Source organism: Varanus komodoensis, unplaced genomic scaffold (genome assembly GCF_004798865.1).
Source record: "Varanus komodoensis strain SLA01 unplaced genomic scaffold, ASM479886v1 scaffold12, whole genome shotgun sequence".
In the NCBI taxonomy this organism is placed as follows: domain Eukaryota; kingdom Metazoa; phylum Chordata; class Lepidosauria; order Squamata; family Varanidae; genus Varanus; species Varanus komodoensis.
Genome location: NW_025335349.1, coordinates 12,753,153 through 12,772,331, shown reverse-complemented (window position 1 = coordinate 12,772,331; position 19,179 = coordinate 12,753,153). Strand labels below are relative to the sequence as shown.

General features: G+C 44.6%; 1 protein-coding gene across 1 annotated transcript in view; it reads right to left on the bottom strand.

Annotated features, from left to right (window-relative positions):
- Positions 1-12,991, bottom strand: part of NT5E (5'-nucleotidase ecto) — a 33,584-nt gene extending 20,593 nt beyond the window's left edge. The window contains exons 1-3 of the mRNA XM_044421456.1: positions 12,659-12,991; positions 7,676-7,898; positions 130-318 (exon numbers count right to left, since the gene is read on the bottom strand). Coding sequence (XP_044277391.1) covers positions 130-318; positions 7,676-7,898; positions 12,659-12,991 — 745 coding nt within the window. The remainder of the gene's footprint in view (positions 1-129; positions 319-7,675; positions 7,899-12,658) is intronic.
- Between the last annotated feature and the right edge of the window lie 6,188 nt (positions 12,992-19,179).

The following is a 19,179-nucleotide window of genomic DNA, read 5'->3' as shown; positions in this document are numbered from 1 at the left end:
AAGCCTACATACTGTACATATACTGATCGCCTTCACTGAATCAAAGCACAAGGAGTTAGATACTTAGCACTGCTTCATATGTGTGAAATCATGAGGAAAGGCTCCTCTTTCATTGCAGGAAGAACATACCTGTATAAAGAAATGTGTTCGTGTGTCCTCCAATCACAACATCGACCCCTTTCACCTTTTGGGCAATCCTTTTGTCCACAGTAAAACCAGAGTGGCCTAGTGCAATGATTTTGTTGACTCCCAATGTAGTAAGCTTATCTACCTGTGGCTGCAATGCCACAACTTCATCTTCAAACACTAAATCTTGCCCTAAAAATGTTAGGAGAAAAGGATATTAATATTTGCATTTTATTCAATTCTCATTCAACAAGGCTTGCTAAAGCTGAAGAATGCCCATATTTGTTATACAGTATCTATGTGCTCTATGTTAAATACTCTCACTGTGTATGAAGTTTCTTGCAAGTAACAGATGGATGTCACATTGCTACGTCATTAATTTTGCTGGCTCTGTTTTTCTTTTGAGTGTAGCATGACAAAATCATCAATTTCACTTTAGCAGACAGTGATGCAAGCATTCAATTTGGCAAAATGTCTGTTCTAAAATGTAGTTATAGTACTTATTAAATGGTGGAAGATCTCTAAAAAAATTGGTGCAGCTCAGCCTAATAAACTGGTGTAGTCATGCATGTGTAAGCAGTTTTTTGCATGGTTCATAAGATACAACAGGTGGCAGCAGCCGTGTAAATGTCTAATTCAACCCATTTGCCAGGCAGACTCCCACTATGTTTTTGAAACTGGTCAGTGGTGATGTTGTCAAGAGGTAGTTCAAGTAATTCTTAAGCTATAGGATACAGCAGCAGAATATTCCTTTCCGTACTGCACGAGTACCTTTTGCATGGCACTTAGAGTACCAGAAAAGTGAAAGCACCAGGCTAGTGAGACAAAGCGTATTGCAGTGCTGGGGCTACGAACAAATCCCACTGTTGCAGAAAGGTTTTCAGCGCTGCCCTTACACCAGAACAAACAGTCTTAAGCCCGGCCCTGTGCAGTCTGTCAGCTAAGAACTAGGCACTGGTTCTTGCCTCTAAAGAGTAACACCTGAATCCTATGAGATAGTAGCCCCATATAGTCATTCTGATTATCTTTACACAAAAGGTGGACAGCTTGTGGCCCTCCAGATGTCTGGCCTACAAATCTATGGTCCCTTACCCTTGGTTGTGCTGGCTAGGGCTGATGGGATTTGCAGACCAAAGATGTGAAGGGCCTGTCTCCTTATACGCAAGGTGTGGGGACTGGTCACCTGATTTCTTCAGGGCTCTACAATGGGTGGGAGCTTCCACCAAAAGAGGCAGCTCCATGCTGCAGAAGACCACTTTCTACAACTGGACAATGACGACGTCACAAGGGGGGGCTGCTCCCCTTCATCACATAAAGAAACTAAACACCATTACCATGACTACACAGAGCTATCAAGAAAAGAGAACCTGTATCATGGTACATGGGCTGTGTTCATGGTTGCTGTGTTTTTATCATGTGTTTTAAGGATAATAAGGAAATAAAGTTTATGAAGAAATCTACACAAGAAATTGACTTTGGGGCTATAAATGTATCTTCTTGGAGGAGGGCTTCTAGCATTTACATTTTTAAAAAATCACACAATTCCTGAGTGCTACAGACAGCAAATCTGACTTCATGATTGATCTTATAGTCATCTTTATTCTGTAGCCACAGTCCACTGGCCTTTTTGAGTACTGATCTGACACTTAGAGAAGGAGAAAAATAAGGTTTCCATAAGCAGTAGAAATTTTGTGTGAACAAAATTGATACCGCTGGATACTACAACATCCACTGATTAGCTTGCTAATGCGAGGATGACCGTGGTATCACCTAACACCTCTTTTGTGCATGGCTCAACATGAAGTAACTATTATGCTCCATATTCCTGAAATATGCCTCTCAGTTCCCTCACTGTTTACAACCCCCCCTTTCCACATTTGTACCTACACTGCCAATGCAGGATAACCCTTCATGCACTTGGTGAAGTGTATCCTGTAAAGCATAGTGAATTTATTAGTATCTAAGGTGCTATAAAACTCTTGTTTGATGCAAAAAAAAGTAGAAGATCCAACCCCCCATTCCTCAAACAATTTCAGAAACATGAAACTTTTCATTCATCTTCTACAGATCGTGGCACCACTAGGACTCTTCTTTCCTAGTGGTGTCACTAAGTAATTATATCACTTAGTTGCAATGTTAGAAGGTCTGTGGAAAATATCCATTAATTCATGAACATATTTTTGTAGCTGTTTGCTAACAAGCAATCAGTCAGTGCCTCATTATTTGTTTGTAGGATGTGTTGCAAAACTACTGCTGTTCTTCAAATGTCTTGGTCTGCATAACAGCCTGACAAACAAAGAAAAATAAAACGTTGATCATGTTGCCTGTTAATTTTTCCGCGTCCAAATAACAGTTTAAACTTAATGTGCTAAAGCTGTAATAGACAAGAACAGTATTTTTGAGAGGACTTCCTTAGCACCTTGGATAGCTGCCCTTATAAACACTGGAAAGAGTCTGTTGGTGAAGCAGCAAAGAACTAACAGCACGTTTTTAGGAAATAGGAAAAGGCTGACAAAGAAATTCTGTAATGGATGATTTTCCATTGTTTCTTCTTTAAGACTGATTGTCCAAATGCATGCTCAGCTTAATTCTGTATTCCCATCTTAGAATGAAACCCTCCACATGTCTACTCAGAAGCAGAGTCCACTGAGTTCACTGGGGCTTCATCTCAGCGCAAGACAACCCATCTTGCCAGTAAATCCTACTGAGTTCTATAGGGTGTATTTCCAGTTAAGTGAGATAGCAGACTTAGTGCATTTCATTATCCTGTGCTATCTCTTAGGCAGCAACAGTGTGCTTCCTTCCTTTCCATGACGGGATGTCTGATCTACTTGTCAAGAGAAGCTGTGATTCCTTTAAGCAAAAAGATTTAAATGTCAGGAACTGTATTTAGTTCTCTTCAGGGAAATTAGAAGTGGCTAGACATAAAACTCAACAGATACTGGATTTGATCTATACAATAAAAGCTCTTGTTTAATGCTTGCTGAGCCCTTTTAAGACTGTAAGATACATTTCAGACAAAAGCCACGATGGCATTGCATATTGCAGAAAGAAAGGAATGTGGAAATAATGAGATGGACACTCGAGTTAGTAAACAAGGGACTCCTACTGAACCCGGGATGCCACCCCAGATCTGTGTGCGCAAGTGCAAAAATACCTCTCACACCTCTGACAGCTCTCCAACCTGCCTTGTGGGTGTGTTGCTCAGCCTCTGCTAGGGTGTGGGCTGAACCTTGCCGCTTTGGGTAGGCTACTCTTGAGGAACCTCCCTGTAAGACCTCCACAGGGTGCTGCACGACTCTGAGCAGCAGAGACAGCTTGATCCCAAAGGCACACACCATGCCCTGGTCTGGGTGCTCCACAACCCACGAGCAGCAGGCCTCCAGTCTCGCAGCCTTGCTTTTGTAGCACTGTCCCCACCCGTGCCGAGGGCACATGGTCCTGCACAAAGCTCCTCCCTCCCTCCCTGCCCGCAAATGCTTCCTCCTGCCCAAAAGACAAAGGGCATCTGCAGTCTCTAATGGATTTGTTAGACAATTATTCTAAAAATCATATTCTCCTGCTATGAGGTTTCCAAATATTGCACTCTATGTTTAGTCTAGAGGTTTTTAGGAAATGTTTTTGTTAGTGTAGGATTGGAATGAAGCACAGGAATTATGGTTAAATCTACTGTTTTGCTGCTAAAAGGACGTTGTTCAACTATCAAGGGCAAACCACTACAGTTCTGTGTATATAACTGTAGCCTTTAATATGCTGGGCACTTGAGAAAATTGTATCAATAAATATGGTATAAAGAGGGGGTTAATTGGAATGCTTTGACACTTCCTGTTGGACAGCATGATACCCAAGGGCTGATTGTTGAAACATTGATTGATTGTGGCTTGTTGTTGAAACTTTGAGTTATCATGTTATCCGAACCCAACTGTGCTAACAAGCCATGGCTTTTTATTCATGAGCAACTCATGACAAGAACTCACAGTTTGTTTGTGGGTTATGAACAGTTGGTTTTTCACCTTAGTTCGTTATCTTGACAGGGCTCTCCCACACTGGAGACATTCAGAAAGAAACTGAACAGCCGTCTGAGGGGGATAGTGTAACGTGGTGTCCTGCAACAGCAGGGGCTTGGACCCCATGGCCTTCGTGGCCCTTCCATTCTACTGTTCTATGATTCTAAGAGGTAACCAATGTTTCAATAGCCCATAGTTTGTTGACAACCCATACTCAACCTTTTAAGGTAGGTTATCATGTTGTCTGAAGCCATTCTTTAACTGTTCCTCCCCATTTACTAATTCCCTACCTTTTCCAATGAAAAATAATTGACTAAGGTTGTATTGCTGAATTTATAGGTAGTAGTCTTAGTGTATTTTTCAGCTTAATCTTTATTATATTTTGACCAATACATCAATACCATCTTTAAAAAAAATGTCAGGGTTCAACTGCTGCAGGTCCAAGTTGAAATACCTGGGTTTTCACAGCTAACTTTAACATGCTAAATTGCTCAGCTTCTACCTCTTCTCCCACTTCCTGCCACAGCTGAGTCAGAGTAAAAAAAGGCACCCGAAGTTTGTAACCAAGATGCAGTGCATTCACTTAAAGTTCCACTCATCTCTGTGAAATTTACTGTCCAGCAAGCATTTCAGAATCACAGCCCAGTCTTCTTTAACCTAAGCAAAAAGCAAACACCTTGCCACCTGTATATTTTCAATCATTCTTTTACCAGGCTGTACAATAACTTCATCTGATAATTCCCCGATGCATTATACCCTAAACTATTGCAAGATTTGGGAGGAAATATTGAATACACACTATAATTTACTGGAATTATTTTTTTAAATCTTGTGTGCTAGGGCTCGTAATTGGGAATGTGCCCCAGTCACTAAACCTGAAAATACAGGACAGAATTGGTTTACTAAGGCTGCAGTTCTGCAGAATAAACCCTAAGTGGTATTGGGGGAGAGGGAGAAAGCAGAGGATCATCTGCTCTCCCTGCTCACCCCCAACAAGTTGGACTCTACAAGCAACAAGAATGCTGCTGCTGAACTTAATAATTAAGTAGGGCTATTGGTGAGATAGCCAGGCCCTAAGCCATTCAGAATTTTAAAGGCTAAAATCAACGCCTTGAGTGGAGTTTGGGAAGCAACTAGCAACCAGTACTACAGTAAAGTGGTCATGAGGGCTGCTTACCAGCCTGGCTGCAGCACTTTGCACCAACTGAAGCTTCAAGACACTCTGCGAGGTTGTCCCACATGAAGTTCATGGCCATAGACTAATCATAATGTAACCAAGGCATGGATGACTATTACCATAATTGACTGACTCTGGAATGGCCAAAGCTGGTTCAGTTTAGACAGAAGTTGTGCAAATGTGCCCCTTGTCATTGCTGACACCTGAAGGTCCAGCAACAGCACAGGATCCAGGAGCATTTCAAAGCTACAAGGTCTTTTGGGAAACATGACCCCATCCAGAGCAGTGCCAACAATGCCCAGCTGCCAAGCTGTCCACAGGATATCGTGGCCAATGGTACTCACAGCTGCTGAGAGATCCAGAGGAGCAAGTAGGGTTGACTCCCCACATCCAGTTAGAACATAACAGCACAATTACAACAGCATCCATGCTCAAAGGTCCACCTAGTTCAGCGCTCCGTACACACAGTGGCAACCCAGCGGCCCACAGGATCCTTCAACCAGGATGGGTGCAAGACCTCCTCCTGCCCAAGCTCCTCAGCAACTGGTGAAATCAGGCATGTCACCTCTGGTAAAGGAAGGAGCACATAACCCACAAGGCTTGTAGCCACTGATAGCTTCCTCCATATGAATCTCTCCAATTCCTTTTTAGAGCCATCCAGACTGGCAGCCAACACCACATTCCTTGACAGTTAGTTCAATAGTTTAACTGTGTGAAGTACTTCCTGGGGATTATCATCTATCAAGGCAACAAAAGCTGTCTCAGTCCCATACCTGGCTGAAAGTCCAACAGAAATTGATTCAGTTAATCAATATAATATGCATGCACACATCTGGAGTTGTGAGGCAAGTACCTTCACAATCAGCTTGACCAAGAACGGAACAGATGAGACTGGCCTATAATGTCCCAGATCTGTTGGAGATGGGAAAGAATTCTGTGTCTGTATTTGGGGCATGCAGGGAGTTGTAGGCCTTTTTCTGTCAAAGTATGCATAAGATTGTTCCCTAAAAGGGGGAGGGAATTTTACAGCATGCTTAGCCCAACACTTTAGATGGCAATGGACTAGATAAGTGTACAGAAATAAAATAATACTCGTAAGAAATACAATGGGCTGAGCTTTCCAGCAAACCATATGCTAGCTAGAATCTTTTGCTCTAGTTCTGTGGGGAAAAAGGGCGTTTTCTTCTAGCTCACAATAAATGCTGAATGTTTAACCTGATGTTTTGCAGTTGTACAGTTGCAGAAAATGATGAGTCAGAGTTTGGGCAAGGTGTTCCTTTGGCCAGCGATTATTGATTTTAAAGGCTCCAGTTATGCAACCCAGACCTGGTAGTTATTTTCATCTAGCTACGACTGTCTTATCTGCATGATACAGTGAACTGCATCTATGGATTTTAGGGTGTCCATGTCAGCAATAGGTCAGCTTTAGTAGGTGAAGTGCCACAGAGCAAGGCCTGCCAGTTCCACAGAATATATGTGTCAGTCTTAGGCTATTGCCTTCAGTCATTGCTGGAAAATGATTGCCAAAAATGAGGGATAAAAGTTAAATAATAAATAGAAAAGAAACAGAACTACATGAAATGAGACCAGAAGGAAAGTGCCAAGATTTGGAGAAAAATCCATCCTCAGCTGATGAAAGTAATCCCCACTCTTTCTAAATGTTGTCAGAAGCAAGGTGATTGGTCTGTTATCACATATCAGCAGAATATAAACTTTTCCTTCATGGCATAAATTAACAGCACGATTCTACATTTGTTCTCTTGGAGCTAGTGGGGCTCACTCCCAGTGATGACCTGTAGCGTTGCAGATGATAAAGACTTCAATATGCCATAAACTCTATCTAGGTCAGACATGCTGGAATGGAAATTGTGACTTCAGAACTGCACATAGAACAAGAGAGAAATTAATTGGTGGAGGACCAATCATATGCTCAAGAACTGCATTCCTTTCTCCGGACTTCAGGACTTCTCGGGACTTTCCTTTTTTGGTTATTTTCATTGATATCCCCGTAACTATTTACCTTAACTTGATCCCCTCTGCTATTAGTCATCATCCGGTTCCTACCACCCAGTGAATTGCCACTCTCTCCCTCCACCTAAATCTATGCCACCCCCACCCAGTACGTATCACAAACTCTTTTGGCTAGAAGTGCATCACACTCTTGTGCTGTACAATTCCTGGGACATAGCTGATGCTGATCCTTTTCTTTTCCTTTGAGCGCTATGTTATATCATGGCAATGTAGCCATTCTACCAGAAACTTTATAAAAGCAAATAAATAAAATGTGATGAAGAATACAGAATGGAACATATAGATGCATGTATAAATGACATCAATGTAAATTAAGTATTTATTTAAAGCTTACCTGGATTCGAAAGAACTGGTGTCTCCTTTGTGGTGTAGCCAACAATTCCTATTCTTTCTGAGCCAACTTTTAAAATTTTATAAGGAAGGTAATATCCATCGATGCGTTTTGCTAATCGCTTGCTTGCTTTAATGTTTGCACTAACAACAGAACAGTTAATATTTTTGAGCAGCGGATCCAATAATCCATCCACGCCATTATCAAATTCATGATTCCCCAATGTCTATTAAAAAAAACACACACAACATGAAACACACAACAAAAATTGTGGAGGAATGTTATCTCCTATGACAGTGATAGCAAACCTTTCAGAGACCAAGTGCCCAAACTGCAACGCAAAACTCCCTTACTTATCGCAAAGTGCCAACACTACAATAAAACCTGAATACTTAGTTTTTAGTTTAGAAAAAACAACTCACAGCCAGTACAAGCATCTCTCTCTCTCTCTCTCTCTCTCTCTCTCTCTCTCTCTCTCTCTCTCTCTCTCTCTCTCTCTCTCTCTCTCTCTCTCTCTCTCTCTCTCTCTCTCCTTGGCAGCACACTGACCGGCCATCCAAAAGCTTGGATGAGTCACAGCTCGTGACATCATTACCTGGCACCGCTACTCCTTTCCGAGCATGTGCGTGGCCCGTGTGTGTGCTGTTGTCCGATGCTCAGCTGCTGGGTGATGCTGGGGCAACTTGGCTTGCGTGCCGACAGAGAGGGCTGTGGCACACGGGCCATAGGTTTGCTACCACTGTCCTATGGTTAGGAAATGTTTTTACCAATACAAACACAACGTAGAGAAATGTTCTTATCCATTGAACCACTGATTCACTTTTATGATCAGTTTATTATACTCAAATTCTTCCTCTCCAAACTCTCTAGCAGCTCTGTTTTTATTCCAGGAAACAAATCTGCTACAAAAAGTAAACCAGTTTTACCAATTTTCCAGGAAGCTGCACAGCACAAGTCACCCTATGTCTTGTAAAAACTACATAGGGTGACTTTACATACCCTATGTAAAAACCCTGTGTGTGCCTTGTTAGTCCCAGAGTTCAAGATGTGCCTGACAGCTGCATGGGCACAGCAGGAGTTTGGGGGCACTTCCTGCCCACTCTTCCCTCCTTAGTTCTCCCACTGGTTTCCCAGGATGCACTGCGGGAGCACTGAGGGGAGCCAATGGGGATGCCAGCTGCCCCAAAGCACCACAGCAGCACTCGAGGGCAACTGCATCTCTTCATTCCTGAAAGAGGCTGCTTGGCAAACTCTCTGTGCAAAGACCTGCAGTGGGAGGGAGGAGCTTTGTTCCTGTGGGCCTCCTCTGGGCAGGGCCAGAAGAATGTACCTCATCCCTTCTCCACCCTGGAGATGCTCCCTAATTTACACTGGGCATTTTTCCAATGGGAACTGCATGCTTTCCTATGCATATTAACATAATGAGCATTCGAAATTTCCTGGTTCAAGATTTCTTGGAAAACCCACATCACAGATACCAGTTAAAAGCCTGTGTGTGTTAAACAAAAAAAAAAAGAGTGGAAGATCATTCCTTTGTTATATGTTTCCAATGAAAGGAGATAACATTTTAATATTTTAGAAATAACAACTAAGCCAATTGTGACACTTTCAATAAACTACCCAGAATCTGGACTGTGCACATTCCAGGATTTTCTCTATGTTCAGAATAGACTGTTGGGAATACACATCTGTTTTTAATTTGCTCATATAATAGGGAGAATTCTTTCACGCCTTTATGCTACATTTTTCACAGCTAGGCATTTAAACCATAACTCATAATTTTGAGACTTGTTTCAGAATAGTTCCCATTAGCTTTAACTAGGAACGCCTTCCCACAAGGCATTATTGTGCAATCACCTTGCTTCGAGAACAGAACTTCACAGGGCATCTGGACAGTTCTTTCCATTTGTAACCCTCCCAAGGTTTCCTCCATCTTTCTCCTGACCACAAAAACAAACTGTTGGAAAGGAAACACAGTGTGCTAGACAATGCCTTTTGATGAGCAGCGCAGGGCTAGGAGCTGTCCAGTTTGAGACACTCTAGATTTTACCAAAACAAGCAATGTGGAGATTAAAGTTGTGTATTATGTATGTCTACAACAGAAATGAAAAGACAGTGGCTCCTATAATTCTGCAAAATGCAAATGTTCTGTAAATTTCCTGCAGATTACTTCAGGACCAAGCTCTATCCCTTCGTCAAATGATCCTTATCAGCCAACAGTATCAACAGTTCTTGGCTCTTAGTTCTATTTTTCTTGGCTCCTGGAGGGTGGAATAGATCTTGACCCCAGCCTGACAGAACAGTTCTATCAACAGTACCGATCCATGTTCCGTTTGGGGTGTAGCACCTACTGGCTTCCAGATAAAAGATTACTGGGGCAAAGTCATGTTTTTGATATGAACACCTTAGGAACAGCATTGCTGAAACAGAACAAAAGTCCACCTAGTCCAGGTCTTCCTTTCCAACAGCACCAACCAGATTATTCTGGAAACTTCTAATAGGCCAGGTCATAACAGTAAGAATCTGGCAGCCAGGTATCCTCTTGAAGTTTTTGCGGACCAGAATTCTATTCTGAAAAATTATGCAGTAACAGCAGATACATCCTTGTGATATAGCAATTAGCAGATAGCCAGCAAAAGTGGACAAAGAGCACCCTTACACTTGCAAAAAGACTTATACATCAAGCTTGAAAAGATAAATCCCCACTACATATTATTCAGTGGACTGAAGATCTTTCTGTTTTTGCCATATAAAATGGTTCAGAGGGCAACAGCTATGATCCAAGGACTGGCAACAAAGCCCTGTGAGGAAAGAAGGAAAGAACTGGGTGTGTTTAGCCTGAGGAAGAGAAGAGTCAAGGGGGATAGCACTCTACAAGTCCTTGAAAGGCTGTCAGAAAGCCAGGATCTCTTCTCAATCCTCCCAGAGTGCAGGTCACAGAGTAAGGGGCTCAAGTTTCAGGAAGCCAGGTTCCAGCTAATCGTCTGGGAAAACTGGCTGACAATGGCAATGGAACTACTTGCCTAGGGAGGCTGTGGGCTCCCCCACACTGGAGACATTCGAGATGCAGCTGGACCGCCATCAGAGAGGGGTGGCTTAACTGGGAGTCCTGTTCTGATTGGGGGTTGGACCCAATGGTCTCCTGGCCCCTTCCAACTCTACTATTCTATGATTTGAACATGCTTCCTACAACCATCAGTTTCACATGGATGCTTTCGTAGATGAGGCTGCTTATTATTAACACATATATTTGAAATGGAAGTGTTAAATACTTCTTTTTTTCCCTTTCCCTTTTCATTGTTATATAAAGCTGATGCAAAAGTTTTGTGCATTGATGTTTTCTTACTTTTTTCTCTCTCCCCTCTTTTGCAATCCTGTTCCTTTTTGTTGTACTTGCAAATACAAAGAAACAAAAAATAGATACTACTGGACTTTTTTCCTACCATGACTGATAGTCTTCCATATACCTATTCTCCATGAATTTATCTCTAATCCTTTCTTAAAGCCAAGCCCAAATGATTTATGTATTTATTTGCCTTAGAAAACACTTCAGCCACCCTACCAGACTCTCTAAGTGGTTCACAATCACAAGTTACTAATCAAGTGGAGGTCAGATCATTTGTCATCGGCAGCTGCAATTTGTAGGGCTTTTCAAAACTACACAGCTGGTGTGTAGTGGAGATCTAATCTGGATCAGGATTTTGTGGGGGTGCATATCCTGAGCCCTTTCTGCCTCACTGTGGTGCTGATCCCAATCACCACCCAGCTCTGGCTCTTTGCATTAAGGAAGAACAGCAGCATCTTATGGCACCTGAAAGACTAACATTTTTATTCTGCCATACATTTTGTGGAGCTGCCCACTTTCCCTCAGAGGTGTAAGTATCTATGCACATGCTGGGTATGGAGTGGGGGAGAAGGAAATGATGGAGTTAGAGGGAATGGAAATGCAAACCGACACGTGTTAAGGTCCATGAAAGTTTATGCCACAATAAATCTGCCACACAATGCATCATTGGTTTTGCTTCTGCGGGGAAAGAGTTCAAGCACTCCTGCGTTTCATTTTATTTATTTCATTTCTATAACCTCTGGGCAATTCAGAGAAATTACAATGCAAACCCGAAACAAAGTACTTCGATTTAAAAAAAAATCAAATTCTTTTACATAGAATATAAACGCTATTTTAAATAGATGGGGGAAAGGTTACCATGAGATGCCGTAGCCTGATAAAACAACGCGTTATGCAAGGCCCCTTCGCACGCTCGGGGATACGTGGGCACGGGAGACGCCCCGGGTCGCCATCCTCATTTCCCATCTCCCACCGACACCTGCTAAGGGCGACGACTTTTCCTTGTAAACGCCCCCAGAAGCGGGGAGGGTGACGCGCCCAGTCTGGCCTGCGGTCTTGTGGAAGCGAGCCTCGCCTGACGGGAAGGCGCCCGTCCCCTGGGCGGGCTGAACGGCCACATGCAGACGGGCCCGCGCTCTCCTCGCACGAGGAGGAAAATGTCCTCCTCCCACGAACGCCCGGGCACGGCAGTGCTGGGGGTGACTCACTAGGGCCGGGGCCCCGCATCTCTTTCCTTGGGAGCCCCGAATCCCTGGGAGGCCACACCGTGCCCGCATGTGTTTCCGTTCCTGCCGCCACCCCCAAGGCCCCCCCCCCACTTCTGAGAACAAACGCCTTCCTCTCTTACGGTCGTAAAACATTTGTATGCCGTCAGTAGCACAATAGGCGGCATACAAATGCTATAAACAAACAAACGAATAAGTGCCCTTTTATCACATAACGATGCCCTGAGGAGCCGGGGCCCTCAAAGACACGCGCGTGCGCCCTTGAGCACCTCTAACTCGACCGAGGCGCAGTTGGGCATCGCTTTGCCCCGCGGCCAGGTGCCTTCACCCCGCCTCTGTCCCTGCGCGCAGAACTTGCTGAAGCCTTTCCTGCCACGCAGCGCGCCCCGGGAGCCCCGCCGCCGCCGCGCTCACCATGGCGTCGTAGCCGAGGAGGTTCATGAAGCGCACCACCTCCCATCCCTTGAAGAAGCTGAACCAGACGGTGCCCTGGTACTGGTCGCCGGCGTCGAGCAGCAGCACGTTGCGGTGCGTGCGGCGCACCTCGCGGACCTTGGCGGCCCGGCGCGCCACGCCGCCGAAGCAGTCGCGCCCGCTGCACTTGCCCGAGTCGCGGCTGGTCTGCTCGACGCGCGCGTGCACGTCGTTGGTGTGCAGCACGGTGAGCTCGAAGAGGCCGGCGGCGGCGGCGGCGGGGAGCAGCGCCGCGCACAGCAGCAGCCGGAGCGGCGCGCCGCGGCGCCCCATCGCGCCTGCCCTCTCAGCGGGCGCCACGGAGAACGGGCGGCGGCCTGAAGGGCGCTGTGCCGCGGGGGGACGCGCCGGGCCCGGACGCCACCCCTCGAGCCCCGCCCGCGACGGCCGGTCCCCGCATCTTATCGCCCCGTCGGTGCGCGCTCCGCGGCGGGGAGCGGCCGCCTGCCTGCCCGCCCGCCCGCCCGCTTGCGAGCCAGCCCGCGCCACTCCGCCCTGCCTCGCTCGATCCTTCCTGACAGTCCCCTTGAGACACGTGGCTCTCTTCTGGGACGGACAGGCCTGGGAGGAGCGGTGAACGGACGCCTTTCCGTGCCATGCCTTCGGCGGGCGAAGGAACGCAAACCAGACGCCTTGGACTACAGCTCCCACCATTCTCAGCATGCTGGCTGGGGCTGATAAACCTTGCGGTCTGTACACTGGTTTTAAGTGTAAAGTCAACAAGGCTGCATGTGCAAGATGCTCCCCTCCTCGGTCGCTTTCGCCTGGCTGATCCTGCACCGCTAACTGCTCAGCCCAGGAGTCCCCAGCCTTTTGCATTTTGGTGCATTTTGGAATTCGGAAAACTTCTGTGGGCAGCACTGCAGAATGCCTAATCCATGCATCAGAGCTTTGACATCTACCTGTTGTATCTATAGATCTTAGGCTGCATTTTATTGAGGAAAAACTTTTCTTTAATGTTTATCGGACCCTGCAGTATCTCTTTAATACTTGCCTGATTCAGCTAAGTGCTGGAATTAATGTTTTTTTTAAACATATGTTTTGATCGTGTCCAACAGTTGCTGCTGCTTTATTTTGCCAGGAGAGGAGAAGGAGATTATTACCCAGAAACATCTTGTACTGGAACATTCTTTTATATTCACTGCTGTACATCATCGTTTAAATCATGCTTCATGGAAATAAACAAATGGTCAACATAAATGGATTCTCCATGTCCTTTTGATAGCAAAGAACTGATACTACAATATTGGAAAGAAAAGCACCCATCCCTTATAAAGCAATCGATAACCTTACAATGATTTCACTATTTGAAAGGGTGGTGCACAGATGCCACCTTCAAATGGATCTTTCTTTGGTCTGCTGTTGCTGCAGTCTGTACATAATTGCTAGAAGTTGTATGCATTTCATACAAAGCGATGTGTGTATATTAAAACATGGGAGAATTTTGTTTGAAGAAAGAGTCATGGGAAGTCCATTTGGTAGTACGGCGGATAATCCAGGTAAGTGACTGTAGGAACAAATGTGTTTGGCCTTTAAGCTGCCACGTCAGGCAGGAATGCAGCATGTGCAGGTACCATGACACCTGCAGGCATCTCCAGTGCATCCTTAAAGGAGGACCCAGTGTGGCATCCATGGGCACCCAGTTTTAATTTATTTAAAAGACCTTACGCTAGATGTATCCCTCTAATGGCCAGGTTTTCCCAATCATGGAAGCTGAGGGAGAAGCCACGTGGCTTCTTTCCCCTACCCCCATGCCAGTCACACACCCGGTGCTTTGCCTCATTCCCCTTGTGGCATGCAGCTTCCCACATCCTCTGTGCCCAGCAAGATATAGCAGAACCTTCAGGGGAGGTTTCGATGTCACCACCTCCTGCACTTTGCCAGGGAGTTACCCATGACAAGGATGATTAGGCCAATGACTTTGCACCCAGTCAAAAGTTCTGTGAGGTTGTTGAAGTTCAGAGACTCACTTGCCCTCAGATCACTCAACAGCCAGTTTGCAGCTTGCACAGCAAACATTTTCAGTGCCAGAGCTCAAAAAAGTGAAGGAGAGATTTTTCTAAGTGGCAGGGCCACTCAGTAGCTCCTTGCCAGGAAGGAACAGACCAAGCACAGTTTAGCTGACAAGGGGGTTGCGCTCATTCATGGCAGACATTCTACCCGTCCACCAATATCATCCAGAGAAGCCACGAGGAGGATGTCCAATATCACTCTTTTACGCTCATTTTCTTTCCATGTGGAGTAAGTTAAGCATTGCTGAAAACTATCATTTCCCACTTTTAAGTAAGGTCCACTGAATAAGATGGAATAAGATCTGTTTCCAAGGTCACAGACTAGGGTTGAAAGCTTCGTCATTCAAGATCAGTAATTGTCCTTTACCATCTTTTTATAAAGTGAGAGCTGGTGTTGTCAGTGAGTGTTGACAGGCGTGTTGGTGAGGGGTTGTGATTCACACCAATATTTGTGACTGTGGAACTAGTGTGCAATACTTCATTGTCATGTTTATTTTATCATGTTTATCTTTGTGAGCCGCCCTGAGGCTTTGTTGCGATGGGGGCGGCATAGAAATGTTTTAAATACATAAATAATATTTTACGCTATTGTTATCTGAACTGTTGTAAATTGCCAGCAAGCTCCAGTGGGTACATAAATAAAATAAATAATATAACAATATAAATCTTCTGGAAAAATCCTCAGATTCAGGGACTGCAAGAAAATTCTGTCATTGTCATTGTCGTTGTTATTTCATTTATATATTGTCTAATAGCAGAAACTTGGCAGATGGTTCACATTAACACTAAGAAAGGAATCTTCTTTCAGACTTCACATGACAATTTCCAGAGCTTAAGGATGATCAATCACTAAAACAAATAAGCAGCAGGAAGAACTCACAGGTTGCTGGCCGTGGAAGACTCCCAGGGAGCATCTGTGGAGCACATAAAGGTGTTCTAGTTGTGCCACTGCCCCCACGCCATGGGATCAGCTGCCCTGGGGAAGCGATCAAAACATGCTAACTGCTGCTCTGGTGGAAAAGTTTGTGTTTTTCAGATGCAGATTTGGATATGAAATTCCTGTGGTACATTGTATCCCTGAAGGATTCTAGTTGAAAAGTGGGATGCAAATCCACTGAATTTGTAACTGAACAAAGAGATGTTTAATGATACAGTGGCAGGGTTCCCTCAGCCCCAGATGTGCATCTAGCAGCTTTTGGCAATATATGTTAAGTATTTAGTCAACTAAGAAGTAACAGTTTATGTTAATACTCAGTCCAAATTGTTACATCATACAGAAACAGTGAAACCGTCTCATTCTATGATCATTTGACAAGGCAACAAAATGAAGTACACATTTCAGGGAAACTGGAAAATCTACCCTTTAGTTAAGTTGATACTCTGAGTACTTTTCCAGTAGTTTAGAAACTAATCAGTTTAGGAATAATATTGTAAGTCTGTCTCCTTTCTTAAAATCTGTTTCAGAACTGGCCCGGCAGATGTTATTGGACTACAGCTCCCATCAGCCCTAGTCAGCATGGTCAATCGTGAGGAAGCATGGGTGTTGCAGGCTAGTTGCAGTCCAGCATTGCCCTTCCTGAAGTTTACCGTGTTGCCAGTTTCCAAAATGTTACTTTATCAGAGACAGTCACTGTCCTCAGACATAAGTTTCTGAAGAGGGATCAGGATTTCTGCATTTCCGATGCTCTTCCTTCTCAAGTGGTCCCTACATCACAACCTATCCTTTTTCTTTCGCAGTAACTAATCCCCACTTCTTGGATCCAGCAAGACCCTTTAAGGCTCTGTTAACAATGAACCTCCAAACTAGTTATCTCCTTCAAACATATGCCAAAGTTTTGTGATGTCTTGTGCTGCAGAGTGTACAGATACATCAAATGCAAGTTTGGTGTTAATACATTAACCCCCCCCCCCCAAGCAAGGGTCATAACATCTCCAGGCCTCTGCCCAAGTTTTGTGGCATTTTGTGCCACAAATTGTGAGTTTTGGGCCATGGCCAAGTGTTGTATGCAAATGACATACCCAGAGGTGGGGTCTTGCTAAATATTCAGGAATCTACATTTTAGATCAGGGGTCTCAAACTCGCGGCCCATGGGCCAATTGCCAGGACAGGCAGGGCACGGGGGAGGGGCCCTGTGGCCTTCAAAGCGCTGGCGGCGCCCACCACCCCCGCGGGGGTGGAATACTTGATGCGGCCCAGCCTCACCCAGACTCTACTTCCAGCGGCCTCCAGGTAAGTTGAGTTTGAGACCCCTGTTTTATATCATCTCCAAACCTATGAAAAACCATTGTTCTAATTCTGTGCCACAAATCCTGACCTTCTTCCGGTTCTTTGCAAGAGCAAAAAGGCAGCCTGGATGAGGAAGATAATGTTTACTGTTAAATTAGATTTCTGAATTAAATGGTCCTGGGTGCTCTCAGGGGAGCTGCTCCGGTGCCTGGATCATTTTAGTTTTCCTTTCTTGCACCATGTCCATGATGACAGGTTGGCTAGCAGGCTGCAGCCCCCTGGGCTGAACTGCTCCTGTGTGGCCCTGACAACTGCTAGGAGAAAAGTCTCTGACTGGAACAGTGTGCTAAAGATGTAAGTCCCCTGAAATTTCCTTTTCACAATTTCTCCAGACCAATGGAGGATGTAGAAAATGACACCTCCCTCCCCTTGCACAAATGTACACACTTTTGCAACCCTGAGGATGCAGCTGAGGAAATGAGCAGCCCTGCAGGGACTCTGCACAAAGCTTGTAGATTTACATACATGTACATTTTTCGTCCTTTTGCCTACTGAAGGCAAAGACGTGCTGAAAAGACTTTTCCTTTATTAGCAGCTGCACAGTTTTAAGGATACTGCAGTATATTTTGCAATACTTTGAGTAAACAAACCCCTCCTCCCACTTCTAGGTTATGGCATGAGGAGAGTGCTAAGCAGTTCCATCTGGTCCAGCATTCTTATTACCCAAGGGCAAACCAGCTGCTCTCAGGATCGCTCAAGCAGGGCAACCGTGCAACAGTGTCCTTCCACCCAGGTTCTCTAGCTCCTGTTGTACAAAGAACCACATTGCCTCCATAATGGTTGCATATAACTGTCAGGGCTAGTAGCTGTTGGTAGCCTTCTCCTCAATGATTTTATCTGATTCCCTTTAAAGCCATCCAAACTGGTGGCCATCTCTGTATCCTGTGGAAGTGAATTCCATAGTTTAACTAGATAACGTGCAAAGCTTCCTTTTATCTGTCTTGACTTTCCCACCAATCACCACCATGGGATGGCCCTGAGTTTGACAATTGTAAGACTGGAAGAAAAGTGTCCCCCTCATCACTTTCTGCATACCGTGCATGATTTGTCCAGATCGTCCCTTATCCTTTTACTTAACTCAATCCAGCAGGTACTTCCTCCAGCCCCTTGCTCATTTGACTTGCCCTTGTCTGCAACCACAATATCCTTTTCAACCACAATATCCTTTTTTAGATGTAGTGACCAGAACTGTACAAAGTATTCTAAATGTGTTTGGACAGAACCCAATGGTTTTGACAAGAGATGCAAGCAAGATATGGAGATACTGGCCTCCCATGTGCTTGGGCCAAACAGCTTGTCAGACATTCTGGGTTGAAGCTGAAGTCTTTCTAACTAGGCTACCTCCTTTCACCCGCATTGCCCCTCTGGAGTCAGGAAGGAAATAGCTAAATTTGATGTGTTGAATCTCAAAGGGATACTGTTAATCCTATGTTGTGAATGTGGAAGCAAATTCTATGCTACACCAATCACTAAATTCCCAGGAGATTTTCTTACTATAGAGCATTATAAGTACTTAATATATCATTTGTGTTCTCTGCAGTTGCCACTTCGTTCTCTGGAAGAGCTCTTGTGCTTGGCTATTTGTCTGGAACAGAGATGCAGTAACGGTGAATACTCAACTTCTAAGCCAATCTTTGCCAATTTGATGCATCCAAATGTTTGGAAATTCACTTCTCATCAGTCCCAGGCAGCATACCAGAAAGTTGGTTCATGACTTCTGGAGGACACTGGGCTGGAGAAGGCTGCAAAAGAAGAATTCCTTGGAAACTGTTCTCTGGAATCAGGAACAGGATTCCAAGCCAAAGGATGCAACTCTAAGGCAACCATGTTTATCATCAATATCTGTCATTTTAAAAATTAAGCATCGTGTGTGTCACAGTTGTGAAAGCATCCGTCCCAGCCTTGCCTATTGCTACAAACATTTGAAATCTCTTCCTTGTCATAAACATAATGGCCCATTTCAGAAATCCTTTGGTAAACTTTACTTGAAGTAACAACAGCAACTTCCAGAATCTCTGCATTGCTTTGCAGTTGTGGCTTGAGTGCTCCCAGGTTGCATTGAAGACCAGACATTCTGGTTTTGTGGGCAGATGTTAAAGTTATGATTGGTACAATATGTAACATGGTAAGGGAAACAAACAATTGCAAAGAGTCTTGCAGCA